Genomic DNA, 17,073 nt, shown 5'->3' on the forward strand with positions numbered 1-17,073 from the left:
GAGCCATGTGCTAATTTGTTTTCAATGACTTAGCTATGCTATAAATAGAGTGACCATATAATTTATATAATTTATCATTCAAACTGCGACAACTTTTGCAAGTAGAATAGGGGGTTACTAATAATTACTCTGGAAAACAGGCACTAGCCAGGGCTACTCTGGGAAAACTGAGACCTATAATCACCCTAGCTTTAAAGTTGGAGAAAATCATTGGACCAGTAAGCTTAAAGATCCTCAAAGTTTTTCTAGACCAGAACTCTCCTTTTCTGGATGAGAAGAGTAAGGCCTGAAGAGAAGCAACTTACTCATGGTTAAGCTATACTAGGAATACGCGTGATGTCTATGTGAATAAATCCCTAAGTAATTAATCAAATCCAAATGTTCTGGAACAATATTATCACTTCAGTTTTGCCCAGTTGCTATGATGCCTTTTTCTGTCCTCCACATATCACCTCAGTATTCCGAAAACCCTGGATTTTAGAAGGCTTCTTCCTTTCTTTCCTTCTTTTTTTTTTTTAGGAATGCTTATGACAAATAAACCAATCAATGTGATTACTCGCTGAGCTTGGCACATTCCACATCTCCAGCTCATCAGCTCCTTTTGCAGGGCTCACCTGTTCTTGCTGTTGGCGAGCAAGGTCCATTTGCTGCCGTTGTTTCTCAATTTGTGAGGCTGCCAGTTTTTTCTGTTCATCATGCGCTGCCAGGAGCTGCTCCCGTAAACTGATCAGCTGGGTAATCATTGTAGAGAGCTGCCGTTCTTTTTCTGCCAGGCTCTCAGGTGTACCTAAAATGGAAGTGAGAAGATATCTCACAAGTTTGAGAAAAGTCAGAATGAATTGGGGAAAGGGAGAGGGCAGATTTAGAAAGGGACTACCTTAAGACACTTAAAGATCTGGGACAATAACTGGAGGTTACTGTGAGCATTAGGAACACAACAGAATATCAATGGAATGAACACCAGAGTTAGTCATTGCCCCTGCCAAGAAAAAGTATTATCACTAATAAAATTCTCATTCTTCCCTCTTGCTCTAATTTAAAACAAAACAAAACAAAAAGCAGAACTACCCCCATCTTCACCCTTTTACCATATTCCTCCTCTCCCCGCCCCCTTACCCCTACCAAATCTATCTGCTCAAGCTAGGAAACCTATGATATTTAATACCAAAGATTAGAAAGTATAGGTTGTGTTAATTTTCTATAATACTGGTTATCTCTACCCTCAGTGACTAATGCAGGATCTAAGACATAGTAGGTGCTTAATAAGTGTTATTTAAGGAATTTTCCAATCATTGCTCTCCTAAAACTTTTCTATTGTGTAAAGACCTGTCTCTGAATTCAAGAGTTGTTCTCTTCGCCATGGAATGAGTTCTACAGAAAGAGGGGAAAAAAAAATCTGCCTTGCCTCAGGTAAGAAAGGATTGAATCTGATTTTTTTTTCCTCCCTTTGAGGGGATCAAGCTAAAGTTCTCAAGTTCATCCTTAAAGGCAACAATGTTGCTTGGAGGGCTCCTTCACCCCTTTGTCATTTGTCATTCTTCAAAGGGAAAAAAACACGTTCAAGGTTGAAAAGGTTATGCATAAGGATGTGTTGTTTAATGAATATGATGTTGCTGAACACTTACGGTATGCACTAATGGTGCTGAACAGTCTTTTTATGGGCAAATTGCACAGCTCTCCTAAGTAAAGGGTATAGAATCCTTCTGTGAATCTAAATTAGAGTATTTACCACAGCATAAGATAAGAATTTCAACCCACTATATTTGAGCCACACAGGTTTCATTATGAAGAAATGATCTATGATTTGAAAGCTTTTCAGAAAGATGCCACCAGCTGTCAAAGGGGACAAAGATTGCCGATTTGTGTGTGTGTGTGTGTGTGTGTGTGTGTGTGTAAGAGGAGACTTCCAATCTCTTTAGGAAACCCCCTTCATTCCTGCTAAGAAAGCACCAGGACAATCTGAGAAACTCAAAATATTTCAATTAGCAGTGGTCCTATTTTCCGAGCGGCCCCATGGACAAAGGGAGCCTTCAGAGGATGCAGGCAAGTACTTGCTAGTATCTGATTCCCAGAAGGTAAAACTGATGTCAGCAGAGAAGTTATGGCACTTAGGACTACCTTGGGGTTTACAATGCCAATTCAAGTCCTTAAAAAATAAAGAAACAAAAAACTGTCAATATCCCATATCCTTAAAGATTCACTGAGTTGAAAGATGGCCTAAAATCAAAATTAAAAGAAAAATAAGATAATGAGATGTTGTTAGAAAATGTGTTCTACTGATAAAAGCACAAATACTGTATCAAGTTGTTCTTTCCAGCTACTGGAATTGATTTTTTTTAATGAGTTTTTATTTCAGCAATAGGAACTTCAGCTTGGTAAAAAAAGAACTTCTTGATCTAGAAATACTAAAATACAAAAGCAGGTTCCTAGAAGGAATCATAAAATTTCTTCAAAATTGCAACAAGCTCAATTAATGCATGTGTTAATATATATAAGAATGAGAAAATACAAAATAAATATGAAATGTATTCATTTACTCATTTTATTCATTTCTCATTGAAAAAAAAATACTTCCTGAATGACAGCTACGTGTCAGGTACTGTATAGAACTAAGGATACTAACACCATGGCAAGGAAAAGCAGACAGAATTCCCTACTCTCATGCACTTTGTAGTCCAAAGTAGGGAGACACCTTAATCAAGAAATCACACTTTTAAATGTAAACTACAGCTAAAAAAGAATTACAAAATGATAGGTATTTGGGGGAAAGTTTAACCAAGTCTGGGAGGACCAAGTGTAAGAAAGATAGACAAATTAAGACAAAGTAACAAATTAACAGGAAGACGAATAGAGTTAACTAGTCAAAGATTTGCAGGGTGGTCAAGGAACTTTTCTGCAGAAACAAAATAGGCAAAAGCCCTGAGATGGTGGGGGAGGGGGAGTTCTAGTGTGTTACAGAAGTTGAAAGAAAATAGTAAAATTTGAGCAAGTAAAATTAAAGCAAGGAGTAGAGTACCAGATGAAATAGGAAAGGTTCACACCATACAGCTCCTAATAGACCATGCTTGATAAACTTCATATTTATTCTAAGAATATTTCAAAATCACTACAGTATTTTAGATAAGGGATGAATGATGTGGTCATTCTAGCTATGGTGTGGGAAATAGTTTGGAAAATTATAAGAATAGATCATTGGGATATATGCACATTTTATTATATATAGTTTTGGAAATATTCTGATCTACCTGTAATTTTCTTTCTATACCTATCTATATGCAGTGATTTAAGAGAAGGCTTAGTAGATTCTGGGAAAGTCACTGTACCACAATTCTTTGTTAATAAAGAAGAGCATTCATAAGAAACTTTGGGTAAGGACCAATACAAGGGTAGGATCCGGTACTTAGATTCCCCAGTAGACTGGAAGCTTTTCTCTTCTCCTAGATTAAACAATGTTGTTTTAACAATCTTCAATATAGTCTCCTTTCTCCTCTACGCAGGAAACAGAGAAGCTGAGGATAACATATAAATGTCTTCTCAGCTTCTTCTGCTCAAGGTGAAGCCAATAGGTCTATAAATGCATTGGTGCTTCCAATGCGAATAGACATGTATATCTGTATTTACAGAATATCACCATTTAACTGAAGCTTTTTACAAATCACTAATGATATTCAAGCTGTATAATTATAAAAATTCAGTGACATCTAAATAAATTTTTTAAAAAGTAAGCCAGAGAGCAATATTTTTAAATGGAAATTTTAGGCATTCATATAAGACTGTCACTATCTTTTCCTTAATTTGAGGAGCAGATATATATATATATTGAATAGATATGAGTGGCATAATGAATGCAGTTGGAATGAAATATAGTAGCAAAACAAGTCTAAAATTTCCCCCTCAATGGAGAATTTATATATCTATACATATAGATAGGTAGATATATCAATTAGTCCCTTGTGGGTCAAATAAAGGAGAGATCAATTTACCCCATACAATAGCTTACACTCTCTAAATGTGTAGGCCACTTTGTCCCCATATGTGTGGGCATGTGTGTGTGCACACATGAGCATTTTTCTGTTCTATAACCATTGTATTTATTCACATAGAGTGGTTTAAAGCAAGGTATTTAAAACATGTGGGGCTGGATTCTTCAGTTTTAAATTAACAGCAAATGTTTATGCTGCTATAATAAAAATAACATTGAATCTCAATCACATTGATCAACCAACCTGTGAACACAAGTTTTCTCATCTCAAAAAATACTAGTTTAATTGAATATGGAACTTTGCTACAGCAAACAAACTAACAAAAAACACAACCCCTATAGACAGTCCTTAACTTACAATGGTTCAACTTATAATTTTTTGACTTTATGATGGTGCAAGAGTGATATGTATCCAGTACACCAGGGAACAACAGAGTCTCTCCAGACGCTGGACAGAGGCAGAGACCTGCAGCTCCCACTCAGCCACACGATCGCGAGGGCAAACAGCCAGGGCACTTCGCCGTACTGCACCCGTATGACCATTCTGTTTTTCAGTTTGGGGATGATATTCAAAAAATTATAATTTATTATTATTGTTATAAAAATAGGCTTGATGTTAGATGATCTTGCCCAAGTGTAGGCTACTGTAAGTGTTCTGAGCATACCGAAGATAGGCCAGGCTACGCCCCATTAGGTGGATTGGGGTGTATTAAAGGCATTTTGGACTTAACGATATTTTCAACTGAAGATGGGTTCATCCGGACGTCACTCCATCACGAGTCGAGGAAGACCTGTACAACTGCCAGAGTTGTTGAAAAGGTAGACAAATTATGGGGCACAGTGGGGCAACCTAAATACCATCTGGCTATGTTAAAGGCAAAAGACCAGACAGAATGCTCTTATGAGGTAACTTAGCTCAATGTAAAAAGTCTTGTCTTAAATGATGTTTTGGGTTTTGATAAAATCAACTTGAAAAAAAGAGGAGCTCAGACCCAGAGGATCTGCCCAGGCCAGCAGAGGTCATCAGTAGCTGCCTAACTGTCGTCTGTTTCACATCCTTCCGGCTATCTTAAAATCTCTAGAAAACATTGCCAGAAAATAGTCTCTCCCACACAAAACAGAGGTAGTTTCATAAACTGCAAAGAGGGAACCAGCAAAAAGGCTTCTGTACACAGCTTCTCTACAAGTCAATGTGCCTGTTTTTATCCAATATTGCACACAGTGTGTGCCTGACACTCTCCGCTATAAACTCTGTCTATTCTCCAACTCCAAAGACAGTGCAGCAGGTTTTTGTGGTTTTTTTTTTTCACGGGGTCGTCTTTATCCCCAAACCACATCTGTCTTGAGTTTCTCTCAGATTAGTCAGGTGGATCAGTGCTCCCCAGGGCCTGCTCCAGCTGAAGTATTTTAATTTGACTAAACACCTGATTTATTTTATCTCTCCGATGAGAAAGGCAGTTTGTCTTAATAGAGCCTGTCAGCCCACAGCCCCATTCACAGCAATTTACAGGCAGCCAGGGACGCTGCAAGAGAAGAGTGCCGTGATTCTGTATTTTATCCTCCTCCAGAAAGCACCTAAAAGCAGCTATTCACTGCTACTGCATGTGGCATTTTAGAACTGAATTAGCTTTTTATTCAAGTAACTACACTTGTTGTGAATAGCTTATCTGTAAAATTGCCACATTCACTACTGATTTTATTAACCTTTGGCTCCATCACAAAATGGTCTTCAGTTAGGAAAGACCTTTAAAATTGACACATTTTTTTCTTAGGGGCCTTTATTCCAGTGACTTCAGATTTACTGAGTTTGATCCATTGAATTCTTTACCAGTTGTACTCAAAATTTTGAGTCTCAATAGGAAGTCAATAGTGCGTAAATAAGGAAACACTTTTCAAAATGTAAATACGGCAGCAATTTCCCTCATCAAAAGTTTTCAAATACCATCTTTCACTATAACAGTTTCAAAATCAGCCCTCTAGCCCTTTTTGGTCAGAATCTGAAGAACTAGGGAAAAAAATGAACTAAAATAAGCTCTTTTTTTTTAACTTTACAAACTGTAACTACCTGTCCGTAGGCCCAAAACCAACAAAGAAATCTCAAAATTGAGGAGAATTTAGGTAAAATAAAAAGATAACTAGGATAAATCCCATCTTGATATAGAATGAAAGATTAAAAATAAAAATCAAGTTTAAAATTTAAAGTTTTTTTTTTTACATCAGCTCACAGAAGTTAGCGCCATAATCTGCTAGTTAATTTCCCCCACAGTTACTAAAATCCATGGTGCTAGAAATGAGGTGGGGCTTCGGGAAGTCACTGAAAACTCCACATCTGGACAAGGCAGGCACCTTGCAGTACTCTTCACTAAGTAGAGATGGGCCCCACCTCTTTTACAATATTCTCATGCCTAGGACTTTTGCAATGTAAACATTTCACACAGGTCGTTATAGCTGTCCCCTGAAAGTAGATCACGGCTATTGGGGTCATCTAAGTTTTTCTAATGAAAAAAACCAGAAACAAGCACAGCAGTGGAAAGACAGAGAGACTAAGAGAGGGAAGGGAAAGGCTCACTTGCAGAGATGGCCAAATTAAATTTTTTAAATTTCTCTGCACAGTTTTTATCTCTTCATTCTTATGAAATGAAGGGCAATGGTGGTAAAACACAATGTTTATCAAGCCAAATTAAACTAATACCAACAAACTGCGGTATCTAGAAATGTGTCTTAGGGAATTTAAAATAAGACTTCCACCTGACCATGCTCTGTCACTGGATCGAACATTCCTGTAATAAGCTTAATGGGACTTAAAAATGAAATGACAAGAAGCCTGGTTAACTGACAGTGTCTGTTTGGAACGATGGGGAGGGCTGGCAGTGACGCTGGAGTGGAGTTCTGATGGAGATAGACTTTTCCACATCAATCCTAGAAAGATTAAAGCACTTAACAGTAATTTCAAAGCAGCATCAACCAAAGAACTCAGCCAACAATCCAGAAAGATTTTAAATTAAGTTGAAAAGCAAAGCTCTTAAGAGTGAATTCCCTGGTTAGTTCTAATTTTTTTTTTAATGGACATTGTTTGAGAAGAAAGCCCAAATACAATGCTAGTCATAAAGGAAAGCTGCATTTGATCTTGTCTGCCCACAGGTAACCTGGTTCAAGTGCTGTGCTCCCGCCGCCTCCTCACACATCAGATGGGCTGTGATGTCTGCACTTCACAAGCACAGTCCACCAGTTAGCACTGGCCTTTTTTGATAGAGCCTTCTTTTAAATGTCACAAAATAGGGCAGCAAAAAGTCAACAAAAAATAAATAGGGTGAGCTGGAGAAACTAACAATCTATCAGAAGGTCCCCTGATAAAAGTTACTTTGTGGCGACTGCCTGAGAAAGGAAGCCCTGTCCCAGTGTACCAGCAGCTAATTTGAGTTCTGAATCCAACAGCAGTTTTAAAAGCTTTCTACTCTAAAGGGCCCCAGTGCATCATAAAGATAAAGGATTTCACTACAAAACCACCACAAAGACCTCTATTATCTTATCAGTCTTTGGTTACAACAGCTGAACCAATATGACTAAATTCTGAATGACTTTTTTCAAAACAGCAAAATACTGGAATTTCTTTGTTTTCTCATCAGTCAGCTATTGTCATTGCTCCCATATGCTACTGTCCATTCCTTAGTAAATAAAAAGTTAGATAAAGGCAGCAATTGTGCTCTTAGGAATCACTTAGGGACCACTACACAGGAAATGTAGCTCATAGACTGAGGTACAGGCTGTTTTTAGTTGTTTCTGGGTTGTTGGTTTTTTTTGTTTGTTTTTGTTTTTTTTCACCAAATGTATGAGAATTTCCTTCCTAAAATGTAAACAACTCTCATTTAAAAAGTCATTAAAATCTATTGTGTACAAACAAGACAAGAATACCCAGGAACTCCCTAAATTAAGATCAAACTCCCCTGTCTATTCCAGGCACACTCACCTCTCCTTCAGCTTCCTCTTTCTCTAGCTGCAAAAGGAAGTCTATTCCTGGATCAACTGAGGTCTATTCATGTTGCAGATCCCAAAAGAGCAAGAACAATCCATGGAATTCTGCCATCTAGGCTCCTAACCTCACAGCTGGGCCGTCAGCCCATTGTGCTTTATTAGCCATCCTTTTGGGATCCAGAAATGAAGGTATCCTGAAACATCCCTCCTTTGGTATAAGACAGGTTGCCTTTACATTACTGTTCTCTATGGATGACAATTGGTCAGTGGCTACATCTCCACAATTCACACAGAAAAACAGTTATTTCTGGCCTTTCAGAAACATGGAATTCTTTGGTCCTTTAGGGAAAGAAAAAAAAACACTCAAAAGAATTTGTTTCAATAATTGCTGTATAGGATTGGTTCTTTCTCGAGAAGCTCCACCAGAATTAGGAGACAGGAAAGGAAAGATTGAGAAAAACAGATCTTATTTAACAAAATATTGTCTTAAATAAGAATTTATGTGTTATCTTATTTAATCCTCATCCTAAATGTTTCATTGTTACTTCCATTTCACGGATGAAGAACCAAGCTTTCAAAAAGTAAAGAAACCTGACAAGTGAGGGCATTAGATTGGACATTAATTCAGGTCTTCTGATTCCTAATCCAAGGAAGTCTGGAGGTGAAGGAAGAGGTATCTTCCCTCACCTCAGAGTTGGAATACATAGCAGGAAATTCCTAAAAGTTAGGAGTAATGCTCTAAGGGACCTAGAATTTTAATGCCATATAAGGCTTAGAAATATACAACTTCTCAGTAAGGCTTTGTTTACAAAAATAAGTTTAAAAGCTAGGCTAGGCAATTAGACAACCAAAGAGGTGAGTAAATTGAACCTTGATAACTTATAGATTTAAATCTTGACTTAAGTGATAGGCCTGGAGTCACTCAAGAAATTAGCACCCAGCCTGGCAGTTAAGATCCTCTGCTATGTTTTATTACCCAAACCCTCTCTCCTCAACAAGCCTATGGCCTCCTGGTTCCAAGCCCAAATACAAAGATTATGCAGACCATGGCATTCCCAAACTTTCCAGATACAAAATTTACAACACCAATGAAAGGCTGAGAAATACACTCAAATATCTGCACACATCAAGTGTGCTGCTGCCTTGAGTTGCAGTGTGACTGCAGAGTGAGACGGGGAGGTGCTAGCCAAGAGGAAGTCACCTGGAGAAGTCTAGGAAGTGTTCCTAGCAAGGACTGAGGAATCTCTCTGATACAACCAAGGCTTAGCACAGCTGCCCGTACAAGTCCACCATATCCTCGCCCATTTCCAGGGTATATTTACAACTTGCCTAGTGTAGATCAAGGGAATCCTTGGCTTAGCCCAATATGCCTCATTGTACAATAATTGCTTAAACTTACATAGAATTGCTTTGTGTTAGGAAGAGCTTTATATATATATATCAACTCATTGATTCCTCACAACAATCCTATGCATTACATCATATTGTTATCTCCATGTTAAAGATGAGGGAACTGAAGCATAATAAGGTCAAGCAATTTGCCCAAGTCCTAAGCTATTAAATCATATGTCTAAGATGCAAAATCAGGCAGTTGGGCCCTAGACTCTGTCCTCTTAACCATATGATAAATGGAGAATAGTACTCCTACATAATCCACCTTCTCAAAACAACTTCACCCAAAGTAGCTGAAATTCTTTTTAAGTTTTTGTTGTTGTTGTTCTTTTTGTTTTTTGGGTTTTTTTTTAATACAGTGTTTCCTGAGGTCCTTACTAAAATGAAAGAATTTACCTAGGGAAGGATCTAGGATACCTTTTGTTCTTTAAGATAGCTCAACCCACTAGCACAAAGCTCTTTTGATCTTTCAGCCTAAGATACAAATATCTACCATTGTCTGTAGTTGCTTTCCATTACTAATCCAATCCCTCACTCTCCTACTCTCTCTTTTCTCCATCTAATCATATTTCCACCAAATTCTAAATTCCTGTGTGTTGAGATCTCCCCATCTGGATTCCTGTTTAAACTCCACCAGACCTAGTATGTGAAACTGAACTCTCAAATATTGGAACTTTAGTTTTCCTCAACAGATTGATTTGGCTGGTTCTCTGGCTTTTAGTGGACTTTCTGGCTCCTCCTTACATCCCCCAACTCAGGTCTGCCCCTAGTTACTCGATCAGCAATCTAGAGAGCCCAGTCCTGACCACCTTTTTTCCCCGTATTGCCTGTAGGTATCAGAACATCCCAGTGGACCTGGCTGTTGCTAGTGCTAAGACTGTAATGGGAAGGTTTACTAAAAACTTTACATTAAAACAAACTGAAACAACAACAAAAGGAGATTGCTTATTTGTATTTTTACATAATTACAGATAGTTCACAGATTCCCAGATTACGGTACTGAGTATCTGATCAGATAACTGGCCAGTAATACAGATTCCACCCATTACAAACTCAGATGGTGTGTTTGTAGAGGGAAAATGGAAACGGAAATTTCATACTGATTCTGAAATCACGGTTTCTTTGATTGTTCTTTCATAGCTGAATACAGCAGGATGAGTAGCAAATTCTGTTCATTCTCAATTTTGACTTTAACATTGATTTCTGGTACAATAGGTGCTATCATCATCTTATAAAAACACATTACATTCAGAAAACTTATTTGAAGGTTATCTAATGTTTCCCATGTAAAATCCATAATATTCAGGGCACAAAAATTAAGGAATACCAAAGAAAGGAAGAAAGACAATTTAAAATCTCAGTCCAGAAATGATCAAGGGTGTCCCACCACAGGATGATCTTTAACATGCTAACGTAAACATGAACAAAGTATTTCTAAACATTTTTTAAGCCCTTTTCTTTTAAAAATTAAATTAAAATTCAATGTATGTTTGTTCAGCCTATAAACAAAAGTCAGTTTAGTCACAAATAGGACGTTCTATTCTCACACTGGGACATTCTCTTACAAATGCATAGAAAAGCATGATTCGAGGTTTTAAAAGAGGATCACTTCAAACAATAATTGCAGGTTACAAATGGAATTTTAAAAGAAGTTTACAAAAATCACTTTCTAATGTAACTTTAAAACATTTATGGTTTTACAATTGTCATATGAATAAAAAATAAGGATTTCTGGGGCACTTGGGTGGTTCAGTTGGTTAAGCGACTGCCTTAGGCTCAGGTCATGATCCCGGAGTCCTGGGATCAAGTCCCACGTCAGGCTCCCGGCTCAGCGGGGAGCTTGCTTCTCCCTCTGACCCTCTCCCCTCTCATGCTGTTTCTCTCTCTCTCTCAAATAAATAAATAAATAAAATCTTTAAAAAAATAAGGATTTCTAATTTTTTAACTTGAAGACAAAACCTGGCCATTTGATCCAGAGGCAAGAAGGTAAAAATATATTAATATTTTAACCTCGTGAGGAATAGAATACCACAGTCAATGGGATAGTGCTAATAAATAACCTCAGCAGTGCTGGATGCCACCTTTTGAAGAGACAAACGTCTGAAAAGGCATCAAGATGATTGTAATCATTGCATTTAAGGGCGATACTTTAAAAGAACTTTGCTTGTAAAAGACATTATAACATCAGCAGTCGCAGAGGAATTACAGAGGTAATGGGCTCTGCAAACACACAGATCTCGAGCACATCCTCCCTGTTGGACTTTGTTTAATGCAACCAGGTCTAAAACCTCTGAATTAGATAAGAATGTTAGTGCTACTCCTAATTCTATTTGGGAAAGGGGTGGGGAGGAAGAGCAAATGATCACCACAATGGGCACTTCTTACCTGACTGCTGCTGAAGGGCAGGCTGTGTGTCATATTCATCTCTATGACAAAACACAGATCTTAACTATGGAGCCTACCACTTATTTTGTGCTCAGTAAAGTTGAAGTGAACTCATAACCAACTCTATCTAAATTGTTAGTTCCCAGAATAGTTAGAGATAGGCAGCCATAGCAATTAACAAACCAGATGGAATTGCTCTAGACTTCAGCAATATTTCAGCCTTATCTGAGTTGCTTCCAGTTAGTTACCACTGTTAACTGCCTGAACTTAAGGACCATCTTCATTGCTATGTAAGCAGTAGAAAATCAAATCCAATTAAAAGAGATAAATAATAAAATTTGAAAAACTAAAGAAAGGTAGATTCAGATTCTATAAACATTTTTTTTTTAGCACATTTGATGGTCCAAATACTTCCTATGCACTAGGGTTAGTACTTAGCATTTTTATCTGTTTCAACAAACTTGGGAAAATGAGGCAAATAAGGTTAAAATACGTCTAAGATAACATAACTCGTAACCAATAGAGCCATGATTCTAAGCCAGATCTGATCCCCAAGCCCAAGCTCTTTCCAGTAAACCACAAAAGTTTCTGGGGAAAAAAAAAGAAAGAAAAGACGAGTAGTTTAAGACAATGACTTCATACAGTCTTCATGAAGTCCTTCTGCATTTTTTTAAAAGTTAAATACTTTGTTGGTAGATATAATGGCATTAAAAGGCAAACTATATTTAGGACAATGACAATGTAATGTTATTTAAAATCTTGTAAATAATAAATAAAATCTAATGACTAAGAGGACTGAATCTACATAGATAGATTTGAAAATTCTCTACTCAGGGGGCCCCTGGGTGGCTCAGTCGGTTAAGCATCTAGCTCAGGTCATGACCTCAGATTTATTAGAGGAAGCCCTGCTTTGGGCTGCACTCAGCGGGGAGTCTGCCTAAGATTCTCCCTCTCCCTCTCCCTCTACCCCTTCCCCCTCTCTTTCATATAAATAAACCTTTTAAAAATATATTTTAAAAATAGTAAAATAAAATAAATAAATCTTTACAAGAAAAGAAAATTCTCTACTCAGAAGATGTTACACTTAGAAATTAAATTTCAAATTGTATGGAAAAAAATTTCAACACTTCTCTGAACACCAACTATAACTTAGAAAGTAGAATCAACTGAAAGACACATAAATTATATAAGCAATTATATGATATATAATTATATAAGCAATTATATAGGAAACAGTTCAGAGGGACTTACATTATTGTATTAACCCTTTCTAACACCACCTTCTTCCAATAAAATTGAATTATATGCCAAGACACGGTAATCAGAGAACAGGTTCTAATTCTTAATTGCCAAAAGAAAGAACTGCCAAAAGAGTTACATACAGTTGATTAGCCAACTCATTCAGCTGTCCTTATGCCACCAAAGCTTTTGTAGAGGAATGTTTTTAAAAAGTATACTCTTTAATGGACAAAATCCATTCTTTGGTTGAATTTCAAAATTCAATGGGAAGAATGGCCCTGACTATATCACTATAGACTGATCCAAATCAGTGTCATGCAACATTTTAAAGTCTATGCCTCCTACCCAGCCTTCCCACACAATATTTTTATACCTACACTAGCCAAAAAGATTTTGTTTAGCTGATTCACCATCTATAGTTTGTTTAAGAAAATAAGAAGTGTACTAATAAGCTTTAACAAACTACAAGCAACCTCATTTGAGATTTCTGTTCTACTTGTCAAAAACAATTATAATTAAGTTAAATGGGTATTTGCAGTTTGTTTCTCCTACACCTACAAGTTTAAAACAAAGTTGAGAATTTTTAACTATTCATTGACTTTATAAAAACAACACATTCTTACCTGACACATCTTATTGACACATGGATAGCATATCTCTAATCTCTTTAAAAAATGTTGATACGTTCCTTTCTGTTTAAATATTTATTTATTTTGCTCCTAACCTAATTTTTTTCTTTTTAAAGTTTTTATTCAAATTCCAGTTAACATACAGTGTAATATTAGGTTCAGGTGTACAACATAGTGATTCAAAACTTCCATACAACACCTGGTGCTCATCATAAGTGCAGTCCTTAATCCCCATCAACTATTTTTAAAAATTTTTTATTTAAAAATCAATTTAGTTAGCATATAGGGTATTATTAGTTTCAGGGGTAAAACTTAGTGATTTATCAGTTGCATATAACACCCAGTGCTCATTCCATCAAGTGCCCTCCTTAATGCCCAAGACCCAGTTACCCCATCCCTATACCCACGTCCCCTCAGTTTGTTTCCTATAGTTAAGAGTCTCTTATGGCTTGCCTCCCTTTCTCTTTTTTATCTTATTTTATTTTCCTTCCCTTCCCCTATGTTCATCTGTTTTGTTTCTTAAATTCCACACATAAGTGAAATCATGGTATTTGTCTTTCTCTGACTGACTTATTTCACTTAGCATAATACCCTCTAGTTCCATCCATGTCATTGCAAATGGCAAGCTTTCATTCTTTTTGATGGCTAAGTAATATTCCATTGTATTTGTATATACCACATCTTCTTAGGCATTCATCAGTCGATGGACACTTGGGCTGTTTCCATAATTTGGCTACTGTAGATAATTCTGCACCGGGGTGCATGTGTCCCTTTGAATTAGTATTTTTGTATTCTTTGGGTAAAACCCTAGTAGTGCAATTGCTTAATCATAGGATCATAGGGTAGTTCTATTCTTAGCTTTTTGAGGAACCTCCATATTGTTTTCCAGAGTGGCTGCAGCAGCTTGCATTCCCACCAACAGTGCAAGAGGGTTCCACATCCTCACCAACACCCATTGTTTCTTGTGTTGTTGAGTTTAGCCATTCTGACAGGTGTGAGGTGATATCTCATTGTCTTTCTGTCTATTTAAGGTGCTGTGATTCCAGTGGTACTCAATTATTATGCACGAATGGCACATTTTATTTTTGTTGTGTTCAATGACAAAGACAATTTACCTGATCGCTTTTTTGGCAACAATAACAGACATAATCTTCTGAGTTACTTGATAATGTCATTTGTCTTTTAATTTGTTTACTACTAGCTATTTCCCCAGCACCTAAAACAGTTCCAGACACATAGTAAGTCTTCAACAAATACTTGTGGAAAGGAATTCTATTATGTGAATTAATTCAGATAATTCATCATCCAAATGAGGACATTTCTTAAATGAATGCAGGCACTGTGAATGAGTACATCAAGAACACAGGTGTAAACCAGACAATCCCAGATAAGCTCAAACATAGTCACAACTTATTGTCACTGAATGTCAGTTTCTAAATAATGTTATGTAAATAGAACCCTAGAGTTGATAAACTTCATAAAAATTCCATAAAATATGGAATTTTATGTTGTTGGTAAGCCTGAAATATGGATGATGCAATTCTATAGAATAATTAGGCTCAATTCATCACTTTTGAACACATGTAGAAATTCAAAATAAACAAATAAAGATATAATAGACCCTTCATCTAGAGTAAACATAACAATGTAATCTTAGTTTCATAAAGCTTGTACAAATGCTCCTTATTTGCCAAGTATTTTGAAGAGAAATTTTTAATACAACATTCATAGAAATAGTCAATTTTCCATGAAATGTAACTCCCAATTAAGGAGATATAAGGTCATGCTAATTTTTCTCATTTTAGAAGAGACAAACTTATAATTTTACTTAGTAATTAACCAACACAAAAAAGTCCATCTAAAAAAAAGATGAGAATATTAAAATGTCTAAATCTTACAGCATTATATCATCATAAATTTTAATTTTGATATTAAGCACATGTTCTTTTTTCATATGATAAATATACAAACATATGAATCAATGAAAAACTTATATTTGCTTCTGAAGATTCTAAGGCCTTGGGTTATATCTAATGAAGAAATAATGAAAATTATTTCAAAGCAAAATTAATGAAAAGTCCTGTCTAGCATTAGACAGTAAAACAAAACTTTCCCACTTTATTTTAAGTTGAAAATTCAGCCAAATTTTTGGAAGTCTATACCAGACTTATATTCAATAAAAGCCACAGAGTCAATGGCCTTTGAGTAAATTCTATGGGAAAAGAATTTCCCCAGTTCTACAAAACAGTATTAGAAAATCTACATGCCTACAATTATTCCAGAGAGTTTATAGTTAAGTTTCTAGGAAATCCACAGCAACACTGTTTACCAAATTTCTTCCTAATATAGAAAAATAAGTAATTCCCAAATTATATTAATAGGAGTATGAAAAGAAACCACCTATACCTCCAAAACTGAGCTACTTTTGAGTCCTAAACTGTATTTCCAAGCTTACACACAGGCAGTTCTAAACAGACATTACCAAGCATAGTGGAACTGAAAGGTTCTAAATGAAATACAATGTCTATTTTATATAGTTAATTATATGGACCATCAGTAATTTAAAAACTGAAGGATCTACGGATGCCTGGGTGGCTCAGTCAGTTGATTTTGGCTCAGGTAATGATCCCAGAGTCCTGGGATTGAGCCCCACATCAGGCTCTGTGCTCAGCACGGAGTCTGTTTATCCCTCTCGCTCTGCTCCTCCTCTCTCTCTCTCTCTTTCTGTCTCTATCTCTAAAATAAACAAATAAAATCTTAAAAAAAAATACTGAAGGATCTAAACCAAGTAAAGTTTAAAGAGGCACTGGGAAAACAAACAAACACCAAAACACAAGAAAATCTACTAAATGTGATTTGGGAAAAAGAATTCTGTCATTCCTGGAATTTTTCAGGCACTACTTTATAGGGATACCTGAGTTAAGATGTAACACTGTTAGTTCACAGTTGTAAAAGTTACATAAGAGGCAGCAGAAATACATTTGTTTGTTTGTTTGTTTAAGGAAAAAAGTCTAAAATATGAAAGTGAACATCAATTAAGAAATTTCAAAACTGTGTAGATCCAAAGGCAATGCCACTATACAATGCCAATATAACTAAATAGGTATTTGGTGTGAATTTGGAACCAAATTCAGTTCAATAATAAATGGCCTAAAAATTTAGTTTCCCAACATCTTCCTTTAAGCAAAGAGTGGATTTGCCTACTCAGACCAGAAAAAAAAACAAAACAAAAACAAAAACAAAAGGAGCAAAAGTGACGGGAGCATTTATCAGTCTTTTGTGTGCCAAAGTGATGAAAGAAACAAATAAACAAGACTCTTCCAAGAAGATTCACAAGTTAAAGCCTTGGGCCAATGTATTCTAGGCAATAAAAGATACTTTAGATTCAGGGAAAACACTTCCAAGTTTTAATTATCACTGTGACAAGCCAAAGACAAGTGAGTTCCCAGATTATCAGACATGGTTATATTTAAA

The 17,073-nt window shown here is 36.3% G+C and overlaps 1 protein-coding gene across 16 annotated transcripts in view; it reads right to left on the minus strand.

The window, feature by feature from the left end:
• The window catches only part of SOX6 (SRY-box transcription factor 6), a 652,457-nt gene that overhangs the window by 197,399 nt on the left and 437,985 nt on the right, over positions 1-17,073 (minus strand). For all 16 annotated transcript variants that reach the window (XM_027580197.2, XM_027580203.2, XM_027580196.2 and 13 more), the window contains one exon: positions 615-787. In XM_027580197.2, coding sequence (XP_027435998.2) covers positions 615-787 — 173 coding nt within the window. The remainder of the gene's footprint in view (positions 1-614; positions 788-17,073) is intronic.

Source organism: Zalophus californianus, chromosome 11, assembly GCF_009762305.2.
Source record: "Zalophus californianus isolate mZalCal1 chromosome 11, mZalCal1.pri.v2, whole genome shotgun sequence".
NCBI lineage: Eukaryota > Metazoa > Chordata > Mammalia > Carnivora > Otariidae > Zalophus > Zalophus californianus.